This window comes from Alternaria hordeiaustralica (genome assembly GCF_023758085.1).
Source record: "Alternaria hordeiaustralica strain BMP 2776 chromosome Unknown scaffold_52, whole genome shotgun sequence".
NCBI lineage: Eukaryota > Fungi > Ascomycota > Dothideomycetes > Pleosporales > Pleosporaceae > Alternaria > Alternaria hordeiaustralica.
In genome coordinates, this window is record NW_026056824.1 from 68,796 (window position 1) to 90,659 (window position 21,864).

Consider the following 21,864-nt stretch of genomic DNA (forward strand, 5'->3'; position numbering starts at 1 on the left):
TCGATTACGGTTTCTGCGTCAGTAAATACGGATGAAAGATGACATTGGTGGGGTGCTTGGCGTGGACCCTGAAATCCAGCGGAACGATACCGACGGATTCCGAAGTCCACAAGGTACTCATCACACAACCTCTCATTGATTTGTTCAGTATTTCACGCTTCAGTTCGTTCATTCATGCTATGTTGTGTTGCGACACTATGTTCATTACAGCTTCGACCGATCGAGTCAGTCCACGATGATCTTCTTCTCAAGCTCCTCGAAGTTCTCAAAGAAGCTGTCGAACAGGTTTACGGCGTGCTCAACATCATGCGCGCCACCAGTCTCACGGATGCTGTGCATGCTGAGTTGAGGGTTACCCAGATCAAGAGTACGCGCGCCCATGGCCGCCGACAGCATAGGTCCGATGGTGCTTCCACACGATGAGTCGTTACGAACAACGAAGAGCTGGAGCGGAACACCCTCCTTTCCTGACTTCGGGTTGTAAGAAGCCGCTTTGGCACGGCGGGCTGCTTCTTGAAGCAGAACAATACCTGGTGAGTTGGTGGCGTAACGCGCGTTGGCGTTGATCTTGATGACAGTTCCCTTGTTCATCTCAGGCCTGTGCTGAGCCTCGTACTTGGCTGGGTAGTTTGGGTGTACGGAGTGTGCCATGTCGGCGGAGATCAAGAAAGAAGTGGCGAGGGTTTGCTCGTACGCGGTAGCAGTGTCTGCCTCGACCTTGTCATACGATGCATCGGAGTTGCTCTCGGACGCTGGCAATACCGAGAGACGGCGAATGACAGCAGGTAGCAGGTTAGAGTCTGCTCCCTGTGCTGTTTGGGAGCCAATCTCCTCGTGATCGAAGCATGCGATCAATCGGATAGTCGAATCCTTCTCCAGTGCTGACGAGTCGGACAGACTCTTGAGAAGACCCTCGACGCTGCAATACGTCATCATAAGATTGTCCAGTCGTGGAGAGAAAATCAGCTCGTTGTTCAAACCGCCAATGACCGACTTCTGCGTATCGTACAGGACCATCTCGAAGTCTACGATGTCGCATGGTTCAGCGCCGGCCTCCTCAGCGATGATATCAATTATGTACGGGTGGTGTCTCGCGGTCGGCGCTGCGAGGGGGCCTTCGGTCTCCGCGTCGTTGCCCTCCTCCTTGGACTCTTCGCCCTTGCCTTGACGGTTCAGCTCTGCAGCAACGAGACCAGCAATGGGAAACAGCTGGGTCTCCTTATTGAACTGGAAGTTCTCCTGGCGATCCAGGTGGATGGCCAAAGTAGGTATCCGCAGGATCGGTCGCTCGACCTTGACCAGACGTTGCTCGATGTTGCCGTCCTTTGTCCGCACCATGGCGCGACCAGCGATGCTGAGGTCCCGGTCAAACCAGGTATGCCAAAGTCCACCACCATATGTCTCGCAGGCTACTTGGATGAAGCCGTCGCCCGTTCGCTTGGATACAGGCTTGATGCGCAGGCAGGGAGAGTCGGTGTGGGCGCCAATCATGGCAATGGGGTTGCCCGCCTTCCATTTGTTGCCGATAGCGAATGCGACGATGGAGGATGTGTTACGGGTGAGGTAGTATTTGCCTCCAGGATGCAGGGTGGGTGCCCACGAGTCGCGCTCCTGGTTATTGTTACTATCTGCCCCTACCACGGTACACATAAATGGTATCACGATACCCCACTGTTGACACTCAGACTGCATAGTTGCGTACCTTGATCTGCTTGAAGCCCGCCTTCTCTAACCTTTCCTTTGCCGACTTAACAGCATGAAATGCTACCTACAGTCAGTGTCTACTCAGGTAACGACAGCACGCGACGTACGTGTGGGCGAGGCATTGACAAAAGAGAGGAAGTCCTCGGCAGCTTTGAGGGAGGGTTTGGTCGCCATGGTTCGTACACGCGATAGTATAAAGTTGGGACGTGATACAACAAGGGGTGTTGTCGGTGCGCGGTGCAGTAGTGTAATGCGCAGCTTGGATGATGGCAGCATCAAGGATTGGACACGACGTCTACAAGCTGGCCGCGGGCGGTGTGGGGTATCGATTGAGAGGCGATGGAGGGCACGTCGGAGGTTAGCGCTAGACTCCACTCGACGGCCCTGCGCGACGCTGATTGGATGAGAGGACCCCAAGGAACGCGTCGTGGTGGAAGGTACGAACATCAAAACATGCGGATATGGCAGCGACGACGTGACGGCTCTTGCCCTGGCGCATCGCAGCGGCCACCCTCACCTCGCCTGCTGCTCTGTTCATACGACATCTTCAACCCCATCTTCGCTTTCACCATTACATAGCCTAGCTGGCCCAGGATTAGCCCATTACTATTGTCTCTCCTTACGTGCGCCCGCCGTGTCTCTCGTTGCTCCCCCAGCACCCTGCGCCTGTCTAGCATACAAGCTCCGACCCGCAACCACAACAAGGTCACCGCCGCCCACCCCGCCCGTTGCGCGCCCACCGCCAACACCACGCCGACAATACCCACGTCTACCGTAATTCGATGCGCAGCGACATTGAATAAAAAGCATACCTATTGCCTGCACTATTGTGCGCCGCGACGACCTGTCATTGGTTAAGAGGAGGGCAAACGACTTAGGGGCTATCAATCATCACAATACCACGACTCCACGTCACCGCGCGACTCACCTCATTGTTCCCGCCTTCACTTTCGTTTCAGGCAGCCATTGTCCTGTCAGCTGCAGTACACCCGCCACTCGCGATCTTCGATTACCCTCACCCCGCCACGACTCTGTTACTTTCTTCGACACAATCCACGCATCTACACAACAACAAACACATAACCAGGCGCATCCATCTCGATGGCGCGAGACGACCCGGGAGAGACCGCTGCGGCGCATGCGCAGACCGAAGAGGGAGTCGCAACCCCGACACTGATATCGCCGCCCGAGTCAAAGACACCGCCTACTGCCTCGCACAAGCGCAACCAGATCTTCCCCTCCAACCCACTCGATCGGGGCTCAGAACCTATAGATGCAGCGGCGTTAACGAAAGCGCTTGGCCATATCGAACAGGCTGGCCGAGTTAGGGAGCGGACACCAACAGCAAGCCCAAGCCGAAAGCGCCCGCGCATATATGGCGACAGGTGAGATTGCAACAGTCTAGTCGCACTGGATTGTCTGTACTGACGTCTCCTCAGATTCATCCCAAATCGCGCAGGTCAAGACCTCCAGGCAAGCTACAATCTGCTCCACGATGAAGCCTCACCAGCAACTCCGTCCAAAGCGAGGCGCACTCCGCACCACGAGCTACACTTCCAGAAGAGTAAGCACTCGCAGTCCTCTGCTATACAGTCACTAACCCGCCATAGCCGAAGAAGCCAACCGCACCTACTCCGCCGTTCTCCGACAAGAGATGTTCGAGGGCTCCGTGCCCCAAGCCTTTCCTCAGAGTCTGTCGCCGACAGATAGTGCGAACATGCGAGGGGCAGGACGCTCGCACACCCCTCCAGCCAGAACCACAGCGACGTTACCGCCGCCTTCAGGAACCCCATCAACCCCGCACAAGAACCTGTTCTCCTACTCGGGCCAGCCAACTCCGTCAAGGACACCATCAAGTCGACATGGGATTCTCAACCTCAACGCCCGTTCAGATCTCTACAGCCTATCCCCAATCAAATACAGCAGTCAGCGCATGCTTCTTAGCCCACAACGTCAGGCCCGCGCCGTCTCCAAGGTACCATACAAGGTTCTGGATGCGCCGGATCTTGCAGATGACTTCTACCTCAACCTCGTGGACTGGGGCAGCCAAAATACCCTAGGAGTAGGACTTGGATCATGTGTTTACATGTGGAACTCGAGTAGCGGTCGCGTTACCAAGCTCTGTGAACTTGGCGATGATTCAGTTACAAGTGTCAACTGGATACAGCGCGTAAGTTCTGCCATCTAGATCATATGCCGCACGTACTAATCTCCAGCAGGGCTCTCACATTGCGGTCGGAACCAACCGAGGCCAAGTACAAATCTGGGATGCGCAGACTCAGCGCCGTCTTCGCACCATGACAGGGCACACAGCTAGGGTCGGCGCCCTTGCATGGAACGAACACATCCTCACCTCAGGGTCGCGAGACCGTACAATCTACCACCGAGACGTGCGTCAGCCAGAGCAATGGTTGCGCAAGCTTGTTGGCCATAAGCAAGAAGTCTGCGGCCTCAAGTGGAATCAGGAAGATCAACAACTCGCATCCGGAGGCAACGACAACAAGCTCATGGTCTGGGACAAGCTCAACGCCGAGCCTACCTTTAAGTGGAGTGAGCATCAAGCCGCTGTCAAGGCCATTGCTTGGAGCCCACATCAGCGTGGTCTTCTCGCTAGCGGCGGCGGTACAGCAGACCGAACTATCAAGTTCTGGAACACCCTCGTCAGCTCCAGCGGCCCGTCAGCTTCAGCACTCGCCTCCGCATCGGCGGCTGCGTCAGCTGCAACCACTGCCAACGTCCCTCTATCGCCTACGGCACCAGCAAATCTCATCAACAGTCTTGATACTGGTAGCCAAGTGTGCAACCTAGCATGGTCAAAGAACAGCAACGAGATCGTATCCACGCACGGTTACAGTCAGAACCAGATCATTGTCTGGAAGTACCCCAGCATGCAGCAAGTCGTCTCGTTAACGGGCCACACCTACCGTGTACTCTACTTGGCCATGAGCCCGGATGGTCAGGTCATCGTCACTGGTGCCGGTGATGAGACGCTTCGCTTCTGGAATGCGTTCAAGAAGAAGGAGCGCACTGGAGGTCTTAGCAGCATGGATAGTTGGGGCGTCATTCGCTGAACTATTCCATCTGCTTTGCTCTTCTACTGATAGTGTACTATAGGACTGATGTCGAACCACGCCGAACCTCCTGTGAACCGGACATCTGAATAGCTTTTATGCTACTTATCAGATGGGATACTAACGTGTCTGTGTAGTTCATCACAGCGCGCTACTATTGCGGTTCACTCGCGTTGTTCGCAGACACAGTCCACCTACTTTCTTTCTTCGACGATTTCAGCGGCATTTGTACGGTTATGATAAAACCTCGGATATTTCCTTATGAGCATGTGTGGCGTTCTGGGCGTTATAAGCGGCTCGATACCATGGGATCTTGTTATGGGCGGCGTTGGTTCAGACAGCCAGGCACATGCTATAGTCTCGGGCTTGGGTGGTTTATCTGATATGGACCTGAAGGCTATTACTTCCTGGCCATTGCGAATGCCATATTCTTCTATTTAGGCACTCAGATGAGTAGTGCTTCTTTGCATTTGCTTCGACGACCATTTCAGGGCTGAAGCTGGAGTTCAGAGTTCTATCGATCACAGCCTTTTGGGTACATGGCAGTCAATCGGCTTGGGCTGGACTTTTCATGATTACGATTGTACATTAGAAGCCCATACATCACGGAGATTAAGCGTGGAACTTCAAGTAAAGTTTTCTATCATCGTGCAGTCTGTGCGAGGCAGTCGTGGTGTGGACGAGGATAGGCAATAACTCTAACAAGTGTAGAGAAGAAACATGCCCATCTGACGGGAACAGTATCTGCTAGCTGGACGAACTTCATAGTCAGCGAGGTAAATCCTAGTGGAAGTGCCGGTGCATAAAATGGCATGCGGTGTCGTACACGATCGTCTAGGAGGGGTTCTATCCGAAGTGTCCCCGATATTGTCTTCTATGATGCTAGAACTTCGCGACTCTAAGCAAATATGCGTCGATCGTTCTCACAATCCCGAGATCTCGGATGTCTCCTTCTATTCCATAGATATCTAGGTGACGAGGATCGAGTGGAAGTTCTGAGGTGACAACTATTCAGTAAATCTGGGGTAAAGCAAAGACCGCGGCAAGTAATACCCGACTAGGCATTCCGCGGGTACGTATCTTCAACGACCAGCGCTGCAATTAGCCGGCAGATGACCCGAATATCGGTGTTTCCGCCGCTGAGGCTATCCAGCAGTTGCCGACAGCCCCACCATAAGAGAAGACATCGGAATGTCGGAAATGCAACCGGAACGACGAGGGGAAGTTGCATCATCGCTCATATCACGCTTCTCTTCCTTTCCTCTTCTACCTTGTACTTGAGATCATCATACCAAATATACCCTTGAAAACATCTACACAACCATCACCATGGCCCCCGACCTCTCCCAAAACAAAGCCGTCAAGCTCGTCGCCCACGCCGCCGCAAACAAATACGCCATCTGCGCAACATGCTGCTACAACGTTGAAGGCATCCTGGCCTCTGTCCGCGCAGCAGAAGCAAAGCGCGCGCCACTAATCATCCAACTCTTCCCCTGGGCCCTCAACTACGCCGACGGCATCCTCCTGCACGCCGCCCGCGAAGCCGCCGACAACGCCAGCGTCCCCGTCGCCCTGCACATGGACCACGCGCAAACACCAGAAATCGTCAAGAAAGCAGCAAACTTCAAGAACGGCTTCGACGGCATCATGGTCGACATGAGCCATTTTGACGATAATCTGGAAAAGACGGCGGAGTTGGTCAAGTACTGCAATGAGCGCGGTATTATTACAGAAGCCGAACCAGGCCGTATCGACGGCGGCGAAGACGGTGTCGGCGACCTGAGTGAAATGGGTCTAGAAGCCATTCTCACCACCCCAGAGCAAGCAGAAGAATTCGTCGCAACAGGCATCAATTGGCTAGCCCCCGCCTTCGGAAACGTACATGGTAAATACGGTCCTAAAGGCCCTCAGCTCGATTACCCCCGTCTGCGCAACGTACACAGCAAAGTTGGGGACCGCGTTGCTCTTGTACTGCACGGTGCGGGTAAAGAGTGGTTCCAGGAGAAGCTGCTCAAGGAGTGTATTGAGTGTGGTGTTGCAAAGGTCAATATTAATGACGCGTTTAATAATGATTTCATCGATGTTATGAAGGAGCAGGCGGGCCTCACCCCGATTACGGGGTTGATTGAGAAGGCGACGGATGCGATGCAGAAGAGTATTGAGAGTTATATTGAGTGGATGGGTGGGGCGGGCATGGCGGATAAGATTGTGTTGTAGATGGCGTTGTGGGGTTGAATGTAGATAGAAGATGTACATGTGTTTATCGTCGATGTATCAGTAAGAAGAAGTGTAGAGTTGTTGAAAATGAATTCGTTAGCGCGGGAATCGCAACTATTTCTCCATACTGAGTTGCGTGTAACGGAGTAAAGATCCGACGAAACGAGTTCTCGGACGAAAGAATGTCTATATTTCGCGACGATCCGACCTTCATCTTGGCTAGTCTTGCGAGATAGTTTGCGCTTTCCTTTGATTACTGATCGTATTACTACTTACTGTACTAGCATCTCGCGTCCATGTACGTCTCGGGCTGCTCAACAAACCTACCAACACGACTAAACATCAAGGAAATCTGGAACGCATAAGAGACTCACTGTTTCCGCGCATCAAGAACGAGCAATTCGCTGGATCCCTCCAAAAACAATTCTCGGATCGGAACTACCTCACACAACCCACCATGGCAGAAAACTACTCCCTCCACGCCATACCTGTATACTGGATCATGGCTCTCTACCCACATATGTACTCTGTAAGTTTACCAATATTTCGATTCCCCTATCCCCCAACCTCCGCAACTCCAACCTCTTAACCCCAAACTAACACCCTCCTCAGCAAGGACTCTTCAAAGCCGCGACAAACGGCCAACGCAACAACAACAACCCGCGCGGCGCCTCAACACTAGAACACTACCGAAAATGCACTCCAGAAGCCGTCTACACGAAAGCCGAACGCGCAGAATCTTGTCATCAGAATAGCATGGAGAATGCGCCTTTTTTCATTGGGGCGGTGTTGGCGGGGAATGCGGTGGGCTTGGATGTTGGTGAGTCTTTTTTCTTAAGCTATGATTGAGTCGTTGGTGAGACTTTGTAATCGACGAGCTTGGGAGGGATGGATGGACGTTTGTGTACTATTGAGTGGATGGGAAATGCACGCTGACGATGAATCTAAACAGCAACGATGAACACCATGGTAGCGTCGTACATCGGTCTACGCGTCATATACAGTTTCCTGTATGTGAAAGTTGAGAAGAACAAGACGAGTTATCTGAGGAGTGGGACGTGGGCTGCTAGTGTGGCGGTGTTGATGACGATGTTTGTCAAGGCGGGGAACAAGATGAACAGGAGTCTTGGGATGTAATGCGGATTCCAGTTCGCATACATGGTCTGCTAAAAGCGGGGATAAAGGGGAAAAAAGGGACCCAGAGACCAGTTAGCGGAGAGGTTTTGGAGAGATCAAACGATTGCAATTTTGGTAAAAGAATGGAACTCGTCGCTAATATCAATGGAAGGAATGTCGTAAAGAATGACACCACATCTACCACCCCTGACATACACGCTCTTCATTCCCAAAGTCCCTTCTCATCAACCGCCCAGTTCAATAACTCACTGCGGCCAAGCACACAGTCCACCACAGTCGGACCCGCCATTCAACGGATCACAGTCGTCCCTCGGGTCATCAACACAGATCTGGCCTGGGATGTCACACTCAAAGCCCGCAAAACCACCACACAGCTTCTCGCTGACACATATACCCAGCATATCGCAAGCAGGACCGCAAGAGCCAGGCGTGAAAGGGTCAGTGATGCAAGTCTGGCCTGCGGGACACTCTTGAAGAGGACTTGCGCGACCTCCGCCACAGATCTGGTTGGCGGGGGTAGCTTGGCGAGGATTGACGGGGGTAGGGATGGGTATGATGCTGGTTGAGAATGTTGTGCTGGCGTCTGGTAGGCAGACCTGTTGTATTGTTAGATTAATTCAGACTTTTTAGTAGCAAGTTGGCTTACTTGGGGTACGGGCTTCTCTCCACCACAAAGCTCATAGCATCTTTGTGCAGAAGCATTCAGGCATTCACATAGCTCAGGCTGTGTCGAGATGCAGTTGACCAGAGGACATTCGCACACTGGAGGAGGAGGGGGAGGAGGAATGGGCGCAGGAGCAGGCTCTGGCTCTGCTACACGAGCCTCGACGGGGATTGGAGGGCAGGTCGAGGGAGGTGGTGCGGGCTTGCCACACTTTGCGGCGCACCTCACTTCCGCGTTGTAGAAGCACCAGCAAGACTGGGGCCACTGTGCGATGCAAACTACGGGCTCGCATTCGCATGTCTCTTCTTGTGGATCAGGTACGGGTTCCGGGACCGGCTCTGGTTCTGCGACACGAGCCTCGATGGGACGAGGTGGGCAGGTGTCGACAGGCACTGGGTTACCACATTTCTCGGCACATGCTGCCGCTGCATCGTACGCGCACCAGCAAGATTCGGGCCAGGATTGAATGCAGAAGACGGGCTCACAAGTGCAAACCTCGGCCTCAGGCTCTGGCTTTGCTTCTGGCACGGGCTCTGGCTTCGCTTCGCGAGCTTCAACGGGGCGAGGAGGGCAGAAGTCAGGCGGCGCGGGACCACCGCATTTCTGGGCACACGCTACCGCTGCGTCGTAGGCGCATCGACAAGACCCGGGCCCAAGGCAGAGGACTGGCTCGCAAGTACAATCCTCGGATTGTGCCTCGGGTGCTGGTTCCGGCACGGGCTCTGGAGCACGAGGTGCGATATCGATACTGCAGTCCTCATAAATCGGCTCTGGACCACCGCATTCCTCAAAGCATTTTCTCGCGTTGTCGTTGCGACAGTAGCAGCCCTCAGGGAAAGCTAGAGTGCAATCGGCTTCCGGGCACCAGATACAGACTTGATCTTGTGGCTCCGGTACTGGTTCCGGTACGGGCTCTGCGGCACGAGGTGTGAGATCGACGCCACAGTCCTGGTAGGTTGGCTCTTCACCACCACACTTCTCGAAGCAAGCTTTCTCACCGGCATTGCGGCAGAGACAACTCTCAGGCCAGGATTGTATGCATACATATCCCTCGCATACACAAATAGGCTCTGGCAATAATGGCGTTGGTGTTGGTGCGGGCGGGGGGCTTACGATGTCGACAGTACAGTCGTCGTAGGTTGGCTCTTCACCACCGCACTTCTCGAAACACGCTTTCTTCGCGTCGTTGCGGCAGTAGCAGCCCTCAGGGAAGGAAAGAATGCAGATAACATCTTCGCAGACACATGTCTCATCCTGAGGTGCTGGGACTGGCGCAAGTACAGGCTCTGGAACGGGCTCCGGCTCCGGCTCCGGGGCGCGAGCTTTGACGGCGTCAATTGGAATACTGCAGTCCTGGTATGTCGGCTCCTCCCCGCCGCACTTCTCGAAACACGCTTTCTTCGCATCGTTTTGGCAGTAGCAACCTTCAGGGAATGACAGGATGCAGAAGACTTCCTCGCATACACATTCGGTGGGTGTGGGCTCTGGCGCGCTAACAGTCGTGGATGTCGGTGCTGGCAATCTAGGGCAATGCTAAATCTGTAATGAGCATTGTGACGTCCTTGGGTGAGATCCTAGCTTACCAGAATACGGGGCTCGTATTCGGGGCATCGCGCCTTACAGTCGTACTCTCGCTGGTTGAGGCACACGCATGCTTCCTGTGACAGTTTTCGTTAACAAGTGGCATAATCTGGTTCAACAAAAGGTTGCATACCAATGCAGTATCGCCGGAGCAGTTAGGTGGTGGGCATGTCGCTACACAGCTGTCTGGCGGCGACTCCAATGCACGCCCAAGGGCGCTTCCGAAAAGAGGAAGAAGGAAGAAGAGCAGCTTCATTGTCAACAAGAAAAAGACCACTAATCAATAAGAATGCGGTGGTACCGGAAGATGTCTTCGAGGTTGAACATTGAGAAGGTAGAGATCGGACCGGATATATATTCGGAAAGCACGTTGGACGCCCTGAAAGCATACTTGGTCTCACCTACCAGCGTAGTCATCTTACACTCATCGCCAAGGAAGCCTATAAGACATGTCAGAGTCTCAGAGTGGCCTCAGGAGACCAGACGACGCCTTCCGAAGCCACCAAACTTTGTGTTCTGGCGAACACGAGTTCACAGCTGCCATCCAAGCTCTTGGCGGTTCGTCCTAGGCATGCGCGTTCCGCTATGTGATGATGCTGCATTTTTCGTATAAGGAAGTACCCTCCAGCCACTACCTAAGACAAAACCAACAGTGTCGTCAGACGGGGCGACGTTTTATTTTCGGTCAAAAATCCGGTAATTGCGCAATGATGTTTGGATGTTTAAGCTCATGCTAGGGAGCAAGCGCGAAACCGTGACGTGAGACCAAAATTAGCACTAATTCACTTTCCGCGTAACCGGGTAGCATGAATAATGTTATCGATTGCGGGGTGTAGATCATGATAGAAGACGCCTTCGGATCCAGGCACCGTCGCACGTTGCAATTGGAGTCAGCTCTCATTTGCTTCCTGTTGGGTGGGACGGCATATTGATTGAACGGAGGCTTTTGCGGCTGAAATACGACAATTCTGTATGGGTATATTAGGTACTGTATATGCGTGCCGGGTATTCAGTCGAGGGTTCCCAGGGTTCCGTCTCTCAGCCGGGACGTCGTACGCCCTTCCATTCGTCTTGCCTGTCGCAGGGTGATCTCACGTGGTGTGGCCGCAAAGCACATGGCAATTGGCCAAACTATGCTGATGGTGAGGAATGTCGCGGCAGGCGACGAATTAGGTCTGCTGCTCTCGAGGCTCAACGATGAGAGGTCCACGGATGAACGAATTTGGCAAAAGTGACGGACGGATGCGAGAGAATGCGGGTGATTTGAAGCTCAGGGATGAGCTACGCGGGCCGCTGACGCCAAGGCGCTAGGCCGTCGTTCTTGCCATGAGCCTGGTTATGTTTCCGTACTACGTCAGACGACGCTCACCTTCACAGGCATTGGTCGTACTCGAGTACGCAGTGCAGCAACAACATGCGAAGCTGAGGCTCTCGTGTAAGAAGGACTAGTCAATACGACCCCTACTGAGCTTTCACTAGGCGGAGCTTCAGCAACTGTAAGGAGTGACTTATCGATTGAGTAGGGTGCGTAAGTTGTCTAAGGCTATGCCAAGTCGTTCTCAAGCGAGCCACTCGCTGACGTGTAATTATGTCTATGACCAATGCAAGCTCAGATGCAACGCCGGTGTGCTTCCCAGGGGTATAGGCCTTCAATGCAACCAAGAACCATCATATGAAACCGTAACTCATTAATAGCGAAATCACCTATTTCTGTCAACGTCTTCAGGAGGAGACCGTCGCTGAAGGCCAGTCGTCGTTCGGACTGCGTCGACGCCGCGCCAGACTACAGTAGAAACAGACGAAGCTAGCTCACGCAATGAGGGACCCGCTTCGGAAGCTCGCGGGATCTCCCCAGAGGTGCGCCGAGAGTTGTCCCCAGACCAGCCGGCTTCAATATCGTCATCACGCGGAGATGGATCGGTGGGTCCAGATCTGGACATGGGTACAGGTCGCGACGCGGAAGGTGACATGTTGCGAGTCTCCGCAGCTTCCGTCTGTACGTCTTCTTCGCTGATAGATGGTCGGGGCGAGCGCGTTGGTGATGCTGACTGTAGCCGATCGTGCCAGCTTCGACTCAAGGAACGTACAACATCGCCTTTGCAGATGGGGCAAGTCCTCCGGCGCGTGACAAGCCAAGGTGTTCTACTCACGTCAGATCGGTTATGTCGATAGGATGGAAGAAAAACTTACATGCAGTCCGCGTGGAACTCATGGCCACACGGTAAGCTCATGACCTGACTGACACCGTCTACGTACTCTTCCAAACAAACAACGCATTCTCGTTGACGGCCACCATAGCGTCGTCTCCACGCCGCCAGCCCAGATTCTCGCTTTTCTTCTTCGCGGTCACGAGATGCATGCTGCACCGATGTCGACGTGGCGGGAGTCTCTGACACGGTAGTCGAGCGCGATCGAGATTCGGGAGATCTAGAACGTGTTGCAGAATGCTGAAGTAAGGGAGTAGTGGGTGAAGCAGCGCTAGATGTTGCCGCGGACGAAGAATCGCTTATTGTCTGATAGGTCCTGACAGGCAAACGCTCAACAACGGATTTGGGTGCCCTCCAACGGCGACGTCGTATACGAGATCTAAGAAGAAGAAGGGCGTACACGACTGTCAGAGTGACCAATGGGCTGACGACGAGTACGAGTAGAGTGTCGAAGAAAGGACTACTTGAAACATTCGTGGGCGTAAGCGTGACCCACAGGCCTTGGTGAGCACTAGTCGCAGACGAGGATGTTTTGATAGACGCGGAGTGGACGTCAATGATCGAGGTGATGCTCCTAGTGCGCGCACGACTAGATGACGCTGAAGACGCAGTGCTGTGTTTAGAGCTAGACCACCAGCTCCAAGGGCTCTTCACACCGGTCTTTGCCTTGGCTGGGGTATACTCACCACTGCCAGGCAAGGCATTGCTACCTGCTTTGGTACTCACTGGAGTTGCGCTAGCCGTTTTTGTGAATGCGCTTGTAGTTGCAGTGAGTGGCAAAAGGTCAGGATCGCGCCAGTCGTGTTCGCCGATGACGAAACCGTCAGCGAGTTTGGTGGGACTTGTCGTGGGCACTGGCGATTTTGTCTTGATAGGGTTTTGGTCATCTTCCCAATCACTGACCTCGACCCATTCCAGGTCACCGCTATTGGGAAGTCGTCGGCTGCCAGCCTTGGGAGACTTGTTGCTTAAACCATGACCGAAGAATGCAGAGAGGAATGAGTGCCAAAAGCTAGAGCGCTGTCCCTCCGCAGTCTTCTTTTTGGATGGCAGCGAGTGTTGCTTCCCGTGAGCCGAAGTCTGTGCAGCTTGTGGCGCTTCTGAAAGAGTCGCATGACTTTCAGTGTCCTTGACGCTGGCATGAGAGGCTGCAGAATCTGAAAGCATGCCGTCTCCTGGGTAGAGTGAAGACAGGAGATGCGCGGTTGTGTGCGAAGTAAACAGGGACGGAATCGTGATATTAGAGGTGTCACCTTTGGCGTACATACGAACGAGGGCGCCGCCACGCACGTCGTCACCAACGATGACGGCCACTCCTCCACGCGATTGTGCCCATTGAACTTTGGCCAGGAAACCACAACCCCCTCGCTTGAGGAGTACAACCTTGCCAGCAATTTCAGCACTCTCTTGTAATGATTGTATATCGGCGTGTTTGCTTCGTGGCAGTATGTGCGTGCTCGGAAGCCCCGGTTGCAGGTGATCGTCCGTTCCATCGTCCGCAACGGCGTCCTTGGTGTTGTCTTCGCCAAGGCCAGGGTCTCCCTCTTTCGAAGGCAAACTCCTGTCCAGTGTGGTGTCCTTTGATTTTCCTTTGGAATAGCCCGATGGCCGTGAAGCCCGCATGAGGTCATCGTTGCCATCTTCCCAGCCCGGAACGTCGCTGCAACCCAGCTCGCCGCCGGCGCCCATGGAGTCATCTCCAAACCCGCTACCGATCCATAGAGAGCCGCTCAAGCCTCCTTTGGGTAGCGCGGGGCCGAAGGCAGCGGGTCGGGCGAGGAAGAAGGTCGAATTGTCGTCGGTCAAACTGATAATCGCAGACGGCGGGAACAACGAGCTGGGGAATGGGGAGGAGAACATGGCTTTGAAACTGCCTCGGCTCGATGCAACTGAGATGCGTTCCTGTTCTTCATTCTGCGATGTTCCCACGACCATGTATAGGAGGAGCGTGACGGCGACCAGGCTCGTAGACAGCGAAAGCAGTAGGCGGAGAGGGCGCATGCTTGCGGAAGCAGCCGGGCGGCGACAGGAGGAGGTGAAGAAGGGAAGAACAGCAAGTAGTGCTGGATTTCTAGGAGTGTAGAGGCATCGACTGAGATCAGGAGACAGACGGGATGTGGTCCTGTCTAGGGTCACGCGGGCGAGTGAAGGGCAGGAAGCGATGGATGATGCGGCAATAAACGGACGTCAAGGTCGTCACTACTCGGGTGGCGCGAGACAACGAACGGCGCACATGTGCAGGAAGAGCTGGCGCAGCGATTACAGCACGGGAAACGCGTTGGAGGCAGGCGATAAGGAAGCGCGTGCTCCAGAGTGAAAGGCTGGTGGGCGCCCGATGATGTCGTGATGCGAGACCCTGGTGCAATCGGGGCACGGGCAGGACGGCCAGGTGCGCGTGCGCGCGACGAGTGCCAAGCATGCCATTCCCCGCACTCGACCATGCTAGAACCGTCAGAAACACCAAACACCACGTCTGTTTTGTCGTAATGGTCCATGGCTTCACTTCACATTTCGCGATAGAGCGCCTGATGATGAGCGACGCGTTGTTTGGGTCTGCGTACCGCCTCCTCTCGCTTTCGTCCAGAGCGTGCCGACAGGAAACGACTAGTTTGCAGAGATCCTGTAGCTCTCAGAACTCATCGACTAGATTGGCATGAGGAGAAGATTGAAACGGCAAAGCTCTGTGGTAGGAGCTCAAGCTTTGCGCAAACAGTTGCACTCACCCTTTCCCAAAGTTACACACGGCCGTCACCCACCTGACTTTGGCGGACATGCTCACCTCGTCACATCTGTAATGGCGAGAGTGGAGGTGAAGTAGACATGGATAGACAGTGGACAAAGGAATACTGCCCAAAGCGATGGCAATTTCGATGTCTCCCAGGTAATATTGCTGGAGATGTCGCAGTCACCTAGACTCTGATCATGGGCCGCTCCTGCCTCGTCAATCATCTGGGCCTGCTCGCGACTTCTGCTTTATGACAAGATCAGTTTCGACTGGAAAGCACCCCGTCAACATCACCTTCACGACTGCCTGCGCTCTCTCCTCGCCCTTCGTGTCGTCACGCTGCTCCCATATCTTGCCTCGTTCGACTTCCCAGCCTACACGCCTCTTATACCCTCAACTCCTCTTATACCCAGCCCTACTACCAGCTTCCATACCTCTCAGCAGCCCTTGTCCTACTCATATCATTCCTAAGTCTCATCTGCTTGGCTACCAACCTCAGCTCACGAGCCTATCACCTACGACCTACTTTTACGCACTCGCACATGTATGAAACCCGTTTGTGGCATCCATCAGTCCTCAACTGACACTGGTAACCTCTAGCTGCCCCCTCGGAAGCGTCATGGTTCTGCCAGGCATGAAGTCCAGATACACCGAGGACCCCAATCGACCGGGCGAGCCACGCCTCGCTAGTTTCGGGTGGCTACCCAACAGAGCTCGCCATCTCTTCATCTCTTTCGCGGGTGAATATGTCGGCACCTTCCTCTTTCTGTTCTTCGCCTTCGCTGCTACCCAGGTCGCCAACAATCTCCGCGGTACCAGGCCCATGGACATTGGGTCACTGCTGTACATCTCGTTGGCATTTGGCTTCTCGCTGGCAGTTACGGTTTGGGTCTTCTTTCGCATCAGTGGCGGCCTCTTCAATCCTGCTGTATGTACACGCAAGCTCCTTGGGAGAAGTTGACACGCTGATGAGGCTAGGTCACGGTCGCCATGGGTATCATCGGAGCACTTGGATGGATGAAGGCCCTACTGCTAATCATTGCGCAACTTCTTGGAGCCATCACTGCCGCTGCAATCGTATCTGGTCTCTTCCCAGGACCACTGTCCGTGAACACGACCCTCAGCAAGGAAATCTCAGTAACGCGAGGCCTTTTCATCGAGATGTTCCTGACGTTCATGTTGCTGTTGACCATCTTCATGTTGGCGGCAGAGAAGCACAAGGCGACGTTCGTTGCGCCAATCGGCATCGGCCTTGCTCTCTTCATCGCTGAGCTGGCCGGTCTGTACCAATTTCGAAGTTTGCAAATACATCAATGCTAACAAACACAGGTGTATACTTCACTGGAGGCTCACTGAACCCAGCGCGCTCTTTCGGACCTGCTGTCGTCACCGGTGTATGGCCTGGACATCACTGGATTTACTGGATTGGACCCCTCTTCGGCGCTATCCTAGCATGCATCTTCTACCGTCTGATGAAGATGCTCGAATACGAGACTGCCAATCCCGGCGCAGACCACGATGGCCGCGAAGTTTACCATGAGCATGGAGCTGGTCGAAGCTCTACCCATTACGAGGCCACATCTGGTATGTTCCCATGCTATTTCTGAAAACACTACTAACCCCTCTGCAGCTCGTCAGGCGACCGATGGAACAGACGAGTATGACTTTGCGAAGCAGCTGCGATCCGGCACCAGACAGCCTACCATGACCCAGCGTCAAGCAATGCCTTCCTTCGGCACCCTCTCTACCTCCACAGGCCACACTGAGAAGCCAGCGGCACCGCTGCCGGTACATATGCAGACGTTGGATGGCCACCGCTCCGACACGGTCAACCATCCCGAAGATCGTCCTCGCGCCCACCACAACCGCGGCTCGTCGTCGTACGAGATGACATCCGACTCGAGCTACCGCAATGGACCGAGTGCAGAGTCGGGCAGCTCGGAGTCATAGACCGGCTCGTCGACTAGCTCGAGCTCAGGGTCGCGCCGTTCGCCGAGCGCATAGGATGACAAGCAGCCGAAGAGTATATTCGGTAGCGCCTTGTATTGGCCTTGCTGTTTCCTGCCACATTTCATACTCCAGGTGTGTTTTTGTCCACATACGTGAGAAGCTGTAATTGGGTGTCGCTGCGTTGCGGGCTTGATGGAAGGGACTGGGCATGGTGATGGTTCGCTACCTAGGGGATCTCTTCTATTTCTTTACAAAATGACACAAGACTTGACATCACTGCGTGCGCATTGCAGCGAGCCGTGAGTTTTCATTAGTGTGAGTGGCTTACACTGATTGCGAGTGGACGCTCATCTTTGAGCTTGCTTTGGCTCGGATCCGGACGCTCATATCCGAGCCCGCTCTGGCTCGGATCCGGGAGCAGCATTCGACTGTGACTAACAAACTGCCTCATTTAGACTGCGTAGACATCTGTCTTTAACCTTGTTAGCCCGGATCCGAAAGTGCTTGCTTTGGCTCGGATCCGAAACCAGCCATCGACGGCTTTCGATACATTGCCTCGGGTGGACGCCTACCCTTAGACTTGCTTTGGCTCGGATCCGAAAGCTGGATTCAACGGCTCTCGACAAACTGCCTCATTTGGAGTGCGCAGACGACTATCTCTAAGCTTGCTTTGGCTCGGATCCGAATCACATGCCGCGTGCAAGCCTTGGCTTCATTGTGCCGCAACCATCGTTCTCGGATCCGAGACCAGCAATCAACGGCTTTCGACGAACCGCCTCATGCAGACTGAGTAGACGCCTATCTGTAAGCTTGGTTTGGCTCGGATCTGAAGCCAACAATCGATGGCTTTGGACAAATTGCTTCGTTGGGCCCGCTTAGACGTCTAGACGCTTACGTTGTCTCGGATCCGAAGTTATGGCCAAGGGATTACCACTGCGAGGGTGACTCGGATCCGAAAGCGGTGATCGATGGCTATGGACAAAATGCCTCCTTTGGACTCCGGAAATGTCTATATGCTTGCATTGTCTCGGATCCGAAGCCAACAATCGACGGCTTTCGATGAATTGCCTCATTTGAATTGCGCTGACCAACGAACAAATCCTTTCGGATCCGAAACATGAGTTCCAACAAGCTTCGCTACGCCACTACGTAGAACGCGAATGCCCATGATGTCTGTTTGACCGGAGACATAGTCTAGGCCGTGTAAAGGTGGACGGAGTGATCAGGTACGAGCGGTCGATCGACCTCCGAACAGTCAAGAAGCAGACATTGCACGATCTAGAGGTACGCCGAGGCGCAAGGCTCCTCTACTGATGGCTTCCACCGGAATCAGAATTGCATAGGTATGTCGCAAGTGTTTTACGCCCCTCTTCCCATAGAGTATTGGTGGAGGGGTAATTGACAAAGCGTTACTCTTTCGCCGACTGAGGAGAGTTGATAGAAGATGGTCTACTTCTCCACTCGCAGTAATTGCGGCGATGATGTCGTTGAGTACCTCGCGCTGAGCGCGGGTCCTCAAGAGCTCATCTTCACTTCTCACATCACGTATCCCGGTACTCACATGTCATGCGCAACATGGAAAACTTGATTGTATTGCTATCCACTTTAGTATATACAGCCCTTTCCACCGGGTATGCGATTGCGCCGTTGCGCGCCTCGATCGCTGAGGCGGTGGTCGTTGAGCCGCGAAAGCTGTCGTGATTGTGTCGCGAAGGCTGTCGTCGTTGCGTCGCGTGCGGGGTGCGCGGTATGTGAAAGACACCGACCAGTTTATTGAATCAGAGATGCCGTCAAAGCGTCCGTTATGTAACAAGGTGTGTGTGCCGGACGCGGAAGTCATGCAACCACATCCAAATCTACCAATGAACCACTTAAGCCCCCGAAAGGAAGAGTTCAAAGGCGGATGAGGAGAGCTGCTCAGCTGATACACGCTAGGCTTTCATCATCTGGCAAGTTTGTTAGTACTGGCGCAAGAGGATGTGCGACAGCAGGGCGACTTACGTGTTATAAACTGGAGGGATAGCGAGAGGAACTGGGTGTGGGCGCCGGAAACCTTTTGAAGCTTCTGCAGCTTGGTCTGGGCGGACGCTAACCTGCGTGGGGCTAGTGGCAGGTACGGCTTGGCGTGTTTTCGAGATTTGGCTGCGCGCTCGTTGGAGATATCGCAATCGCCCTGATACCTGCGAGAGCTCGATCGCTCGCTGCAATACACTATGAGTCTTGCACGTGTTTCACGAAGTGTGCTGAAACGGGACAACGGCTTGCGCAGCTCCTACGCAGAGATTTCGCGGTTTTGTCGAACACCCCATCACGGGACCACGCCGAGTCGTGCAGGCCTATGTCTGAGGCACGCAACGCGAGGCTTCGCGACTTCACGGACACGCAATCAGGATGAAAACCTGCAGAAGACTCTTGATGACTTCAAGGCCACCAGTATGACTCCATCGACATATCAAATACATTTGCTCACCAAGTCGTAGTTCGACCATCCTCATGGAAGGATCTAAATGATGAATGGAATAAAGCCACTCATAGTCCTCCAGGCACGGAAGTTGAGGTCTCCGGTTATATCAGCGCACGGCGAGATATTAGCAGCAAACTCTCTTTCACGATGCTTCGCCACAAGAACCAAGGAGTATGTGTCCAACTCGTCTCTAAACCTCTAGACAATGAAGCGGATGGACCGGACGCCCATAAAACCCTGCGGTTGTTGAAAGAGTGGACTCCCGTCATAGTCCGAGGAAAGCTAGTGGAGCGTAAAGGGGCCAAGACCGACACATTCGCCGGTATGAACCTGCTCGGTACCCGGGAGATCGCTGTGGAGCACGTCCAGCCATTGAACAGCATATCGGATGATATCATCATAAAAGATGACACTGTATTTGGCCCAGACCAAAGGCATCTACAGCTTCGCACAGACTCGAAATTGCGCGACGATCTCTTCCAACGATCGAAAGCCATGGCTAGAGCAAGACTGCACTTGAACCATTACAATTGGAAGGAGATCGAAACGCCTATACTGTTCAAATCGACTCCTGAAGGCGCAAGAGAGTTTCTCGTGCCGACACGGCAAAAAGGATTGGCATACGCGCTGCCTCAAAGCCCACAGCAATACAAGCAGATACTCATGGCGTCGGGCATCACGAAATACTACCAATTTGCTAGGTGTTTCCGAGATGAGGATCTGAGGGCCGACAGGCAGCCAGAATTCACCCAGGTCAGCACTACCATTTCTCTGATGAAGACTCCGCTAACTGGAACAGCTCGATATGGAGATGTCTTTCGCTAACGAGGAAGACGTCATGCACGAGACAGAAGCCCTACTGAGAGATCTGTGGTATAAAGTCCTTGGAATAAAGAAGGAGAAGAAGTTTGCGCGAATGACCTATCAGGAGGCAATGGCTGCATATGGATCTGATAAACCAGACCTAAGATTCAAGGCAAAGGTGCGTAGCTGGCGCTACCTAGCTGTCTCATCAAGCTAATGAGTACAGATTCACACCATTACGGAACATCTGACAGCCGATTTGATTGGCAAGATTACTTCTTTACAAGATCCAGTCGTCGATGCACTCAAGATACGCATATGCGATGACCCTAAAACGACCCGCAAGTTCGTCGCCGACTTCCTTGACAGCCCGGACGGAAAGGTCTTCCTCGACAACCCCGATGGTCAACCGGGTATCTTCATCGGTGACCTTTCTCAGCCCATGCAAGGCCTCGGACCACTAGGCTACCAATACGTGATGGAGGGCCCGGAAGCGCTGGCGGTGGAAAACGGCGACCTTCTTGTCCTCCAGGCACGACCCAATGCGCCCTTCTCGGGCGGCTCGACCATGCTGGGAAACTTGCGTCTTGCTCTCCACAAAGCAGCCATAGCAAAGGGACTGATTGAAGCACCTAAAAGTACTAAGTTCGTCTGGATAACAGACTTCCCATTGTTCACCCCGTCGAGCGACAGCGAACCGGGCCAAGGTGGCTCAGCTGGCTTCTCATCAACGCATCACCCGTTCACCGCACCGAAGACACCCGAAGACGTCGACTTGCTACTTACCTCACCCTCTTCCGCCGTAGCAGCACACTACGACATCGTTGTCAACGGCGTCGAGCTTGGCGGTGGCAGTCGCCGTATTCACTCCGCCGCGATGCAGGAGTTTATCTTCAAAGACATTCTCAAAATGAAGCCTGAACGCGTAGAGGACTTCAGACATCTGCTTGATGTGTTGAGGAGTGGCTGTCCGCCTCATGCAGGTATCGCACTGGGATGGGATCGGTTGATGGCTGTCATGTGCAACAGAGATAGTGTGAGGGATGTAATTGCGTTCCCGAAGAGTGGGAGAGGAGAGGATCAGCTGGTGAAGAGCCCGAATCGTATGACGGAGGAGCAGTTGGAAACATATCACTTGAGGTTGAGGGAGTAGGGTTGGAAAACGGTGGGGTATGGAGATGTACGATAAAATCATGTGTATACACCTAGGTATTATCATGGTAGATACCATGAGAAGACTCCTATGATTGGAAATAGTAGTCGCATAAGTGGTGTGACTTTACTCGTACCTGGTCGCATGTAGGTCAGGAAGCCGCTGATTTCCAGCAATCACGACTTAT

The 21,864-nt window shown here is 53.7% G+C and overlaps 6 protein-coding genes across 6 annotated transcripts; 4 read left to right on the plus strand and 2 right to left on the minus strand.

Annotated features, from left to right (window-relative positions):
• Positions 1–225: 225 nt before the first annotated feature.
• J4E84_011027 (uncharacterized protein) lies at positions 226–1,980 on the minus strand (the record flags this gene model as incomplete). Its single annotated transcript, XM_049393582.1, has 3 exons — positions 226–1,611; positions 1,703–1,764; positions 1,812–1,980. The coding sequence occupies 3 exons, from the start codon at positions 1,978–1,980 to the stop codon at positions 226–228; spliced, it is 1,617 nt and encodes a 538-aa protein (XP_049238714.1).
• An 825-nt stretch (positions 1,981–2,805) lies between these two features.
• Positions 2,806–4,775, plus strand: J4E84_011028 (uncharacterized protein; the record flags this gene model as incomplete). Its single annotated transcript, XM_049393583.1, has 4 exons — positions 2,806–3,089; positions 3,144–3,268; positions 3,315–3,874; positions 3,924–4,775. 4 exons carry the CDS (start codon positions 2,806–2,808, stop codon positions 4,773–4,775), a joined length of 1,821 nt encoding a protein of 606 aa, XP_049238715.1.
• Positions 4,776–6,104: 1,329 nt separating this feature from the next.
• On the plus strand, positions 6,105–6,992 carry J4E84_011029 (uncharacterized protein; the record flags this gene model as incomplete). The annotated part of the gene is made up of 1 exon (XM_049393584.1): positions 6,105–6,992. One exon carries the CDS (start codon positions 6,105–6,107, stop codon positions 6,990–6,992), a length of 888 nt encoding a protein of 295 aa, XP_049238716.1.
• A 5,728-nt stretch (positions 6,993–12,720) lies between these two features.
• J4E84_011030 (uncharacterized protein) lies at positions 12,721–14,582 on the minus strand (the record flags this gene model as incomplete). Its single annotated transcript, XM_049393585.1, has 2 exons — positions 12,721–12,801; positions 13,308–14,582. The coding sequence occupies 2 exons, from the start codon at positions 14,580–14,582 to the stop codon at positions 12,721–12,723; spliced, it is 1,356 nt and encodes a 451-aa protein (XP_049238717.1).
• Positions 14,583–15,925: 1,343 nt separating this feature from the next.
• J4E84_011031 (uncharacterized protein) lies at positions 15,926–17,256 on the plus strand (the record flags this gene model as incomplete). Its single annotated transcript, XM_049393586.1, has 4 exons — positions 15,926–16,234; positions 16,285–16,585; positions 16,636–16,890; positions 16,937–17,256. The coding sequence occupies 4 exons, from the start codon at positions 15,926–15,928 to the stop codon at positions 17,254–17,256; spliced, it is 1,185 nt and encodes a 394-aa protein (XP_049238718.1).
• Positions 17,257–19,867: 2,611 nt separating this feature from the next.
• J4E84_011032 (uncharacterized protein) lies at positions 19,868–21,677 on the plus strand (the record flags this gene model as incomplete). Its single annotated transcript, XM_049393587.1, has 3 exons — positions 19,868–20,473; positions 20,520–20,702; positions 20,751–21,677. The coding sequence occupies 3 exons, from the start codon at positions 19,868–19,870 to the stop codon at positions 21,675–21,677; spliced, it is 1,716 nt and encodes a 571-aa protein (XP_049238719.1).
• Between the last annotated feature and the right edge of the window lie 187 nt (positions 21,678–21,864).